Below are 2,507 nucleotides of genomic sequence, written 5' to 3'. Positions count from 1 at the left end.
GAAAGAGCTTCGGGTCCAACCTTCGGCTTGCATGGTGTCGGTCCAACGAACGCGTCGCGATTGCCTTTGCATCTACGGGCCTCGCTGCGCTCACCCTTCACCGTTGCACCACTGCTCACTCGCCCTTCACGATCTCATTGGCGGTCAACGCCGACATGATCCTCGACGTTTGGAAACAGAGTCACCTCGCTGCGTTGCTTCACGAAGTCGAAGCCGTTGTCGCCAGCGCCGCCCCGTAAGGAATCCGCACCCGCTTACGCTTCATCTTTGCAGCAAGTTTCGGAAGCTTAGATATTAGACCAGCCTGTTTACACACCCGCTGACAGTGTCGAAGCTCTCGAAGACGAGATACAAGCTGCAACAGCAAACGACGACGACGACCGCCTACAAGAAGAAGCCGCTGTCAACTACCTCGTACAGTTCTTCAACTCCATCAACATCCCTGACCTTATGTTTGACATACTAGTAACGAACAACTGACTGAGGTATTCTTCACCAATAAGTTTTTGCTCTGGACGCAACGACGTTTGCAAAACAAACTTGCAAGCAATAGAAAGCGCACCTGACACTACAACGTCTTACAAAGTACGAGCTTACTATCAGGCTATTACTTCGCCCAAAAAAGAGTGTGGCCGACGGACCATGACTTACCCTAGTAGTGCAGCTGCTAGTTGTGCGCATTTTTTACCCTGTTCTGGATGCCATCCAGTGGATGGTAGAGGTTTTCACTCGCATGTGGCCATGTCTATACATTGCCCACTTGTGGCGCGTCGCGCTTTAGTCGCGCTTTAGATATCCTGTCCAGGATGACGGCACCCTCCATCGACGGTGGCGTTCTCGCGAACAGGTTATCAGATGCGCGCGAAAAGTGGAGTGGAGGCATGAAGCCTCTGGAGCTTCTCGGCAAGCGCATAGGGCCCCCGTTTGGTGGACGCGCGACGTAGCATCGCAACGATAGGATCTACGACCGGGACACCCTCACGTCTTCCCCGTGGCCTCTGCGCCGACGATGAAGTGCAAGTCCGTCATGGTCTGATAATCTGTGACTTGCGTGTACAGAAAGATGTACTTGCCCCCGGCCGCGAAGATCCCCCGTCATGGAGGTACGAGCCGATCGGCGGGCCGTCGAACGTTTTATTCGCTCTCCGGCCGATTCGCCAGCCGCTGTAGGGACACTAAACAAAGCCCCTCAACTGCCGCCGCGCGCCTAGGTGACAACACGAAGAAATGAAGCGTCGTGTGCGTGGCCTCACGTACGGCGCTTGCTCGCATGTGTTGGGCGACCCTGTATGTGCTCATGCCCGAGAAAACGAAAAGGAGTCGAGTGCTGGAAAGGATTGAAGGGCGGTCTTAGCTTCAAGACTATCCGTAACATGAAAGCTTAAACTTGCCTTCTTTTCATTTTTTAGTTCCACGCTTGGGTCGCCATTAATCGCAACTTGGTCTTTGAGTTCTTAATGGTCGTGCGTGCGACAATAATGTCGGCCCGGACTTGGCATAGTATGCTATCTTGGCCATCGGCATGTGGCGGCTGTTTGCTGCTGCACATGCTTCGTCGTAGCCTTGCATTCTTATACATCCCTCGCTCCCACCGCCCTCGGCGTGCAGGCTACTAGTAGAGCGCATCAACACCCAGCCCGAAGCGTATGCTGCGAAAAAGCCGAAGTTAACTCAAGCCAACATAACATACACGTGTGATATGATATGATATGGATTGGAATCTTTATCCAGACTACATACCGGTATTCCACCTACTTGGACTTACGTGCTAGATGTGTGTTTAACGATGGCGGCCAAAAGCTCTTCAATGTGCTGGAGTTCATCGGTCGGCAATATACGACGTGCCGTCTGTCGGGATGCGTGAACAAGGTGGAGTCGTTGGGTGCGAGCGTGGACAAATGATCCGTGGCTTGGTTGAATTTGCGAGGGTAACGCACCAAGATATCGAGTAATCTACTGGGCAACACACGATTCTCGCGCGTTGGATGGTTCTCGACGACGAAGGGCGGCCTGTAGAAACTCTAGTAGTTGTTGGCGTTGCTCGATTGGCGGTTCGTTTGCTCGGACCCTCTTTTTTGCTTCGCGGTGGAGTCGTCGAAGCGGTACTGCCGTTGGTCGCTGCGTCACGAGGTAACAAGCGACGTCCGCGCAGCCACTGGCGACGGCGTCGAGGAGGACTGTAGCTACGGGCATTTCGGGGAATTCTTGAACGAGGTAGGCCACGACGTCGACATGGTTGTTGGCTGCCGCGAGATACAAGCACAGGTGCATCGAGTACGTGTGGCTGGGATTGCTTATGTGCTCTTGTATGAAGCGCATAGCATCGAGGTGTCCTTCCTGCGCCGCGGACTCCATCGCGCTGTGCGTGAACCCAACGCCGCCGAAACGATCGAAAAGGAAGACCAACACGGGCACATGGCCCATCTCGGCCACACGCTGCACAAGAAACGGTGGCAGCACATGAAGCGCTGGCTCCTCTTGCCAGAGGTACTCGGCCACGGCCACAT

General features: G+C 54.3%; 1 protein-coding gene across 1 annotated transcript; it reads right to left on the bottom strand.

Moving 5' to 3' along the window:
* Positions 1–2,021: 2,021 nt before the first annotated feature.
* SPRG_16287 (hypothetical protein) lies at positions 2,022–2,355 on the bottom strand (the record flags this gene model as incomplete). Its single annotated transcript, XM_012355723.1, has 2 exons — positions 2,022–2,060; positions 2,107–2,355. 2 exons carry the CDS (start codon positions 2,353–2,355, stop codon positions 2,022–2,024), a joined length of 288 nt encoding a protein of 95 aa, XP_012211113.1.
* Positions 2,356–2,507: the final 152 nt, after the last annotated feature.

This window comes from Saprolegnia parasitica (genome assembly GCF_000151545.1).
Source record: "Saprolegnia parasitica CBS 223.65 unplaced genomic scaffold supercont2.294, whole genome shotgun sequence".
Taxonomy (NCBI): domain Eukaryota; phylum Oomycota; class Saprolegniomycetes; order Saprolegniales; family Saprolegniaceae; genus Saprolegnia; species Saprolegnia parasitica.
Note: the sequence above shows the minus strand (reverse complement) of the source record. Positions and strands in the feature narration are given on the sequence as shown.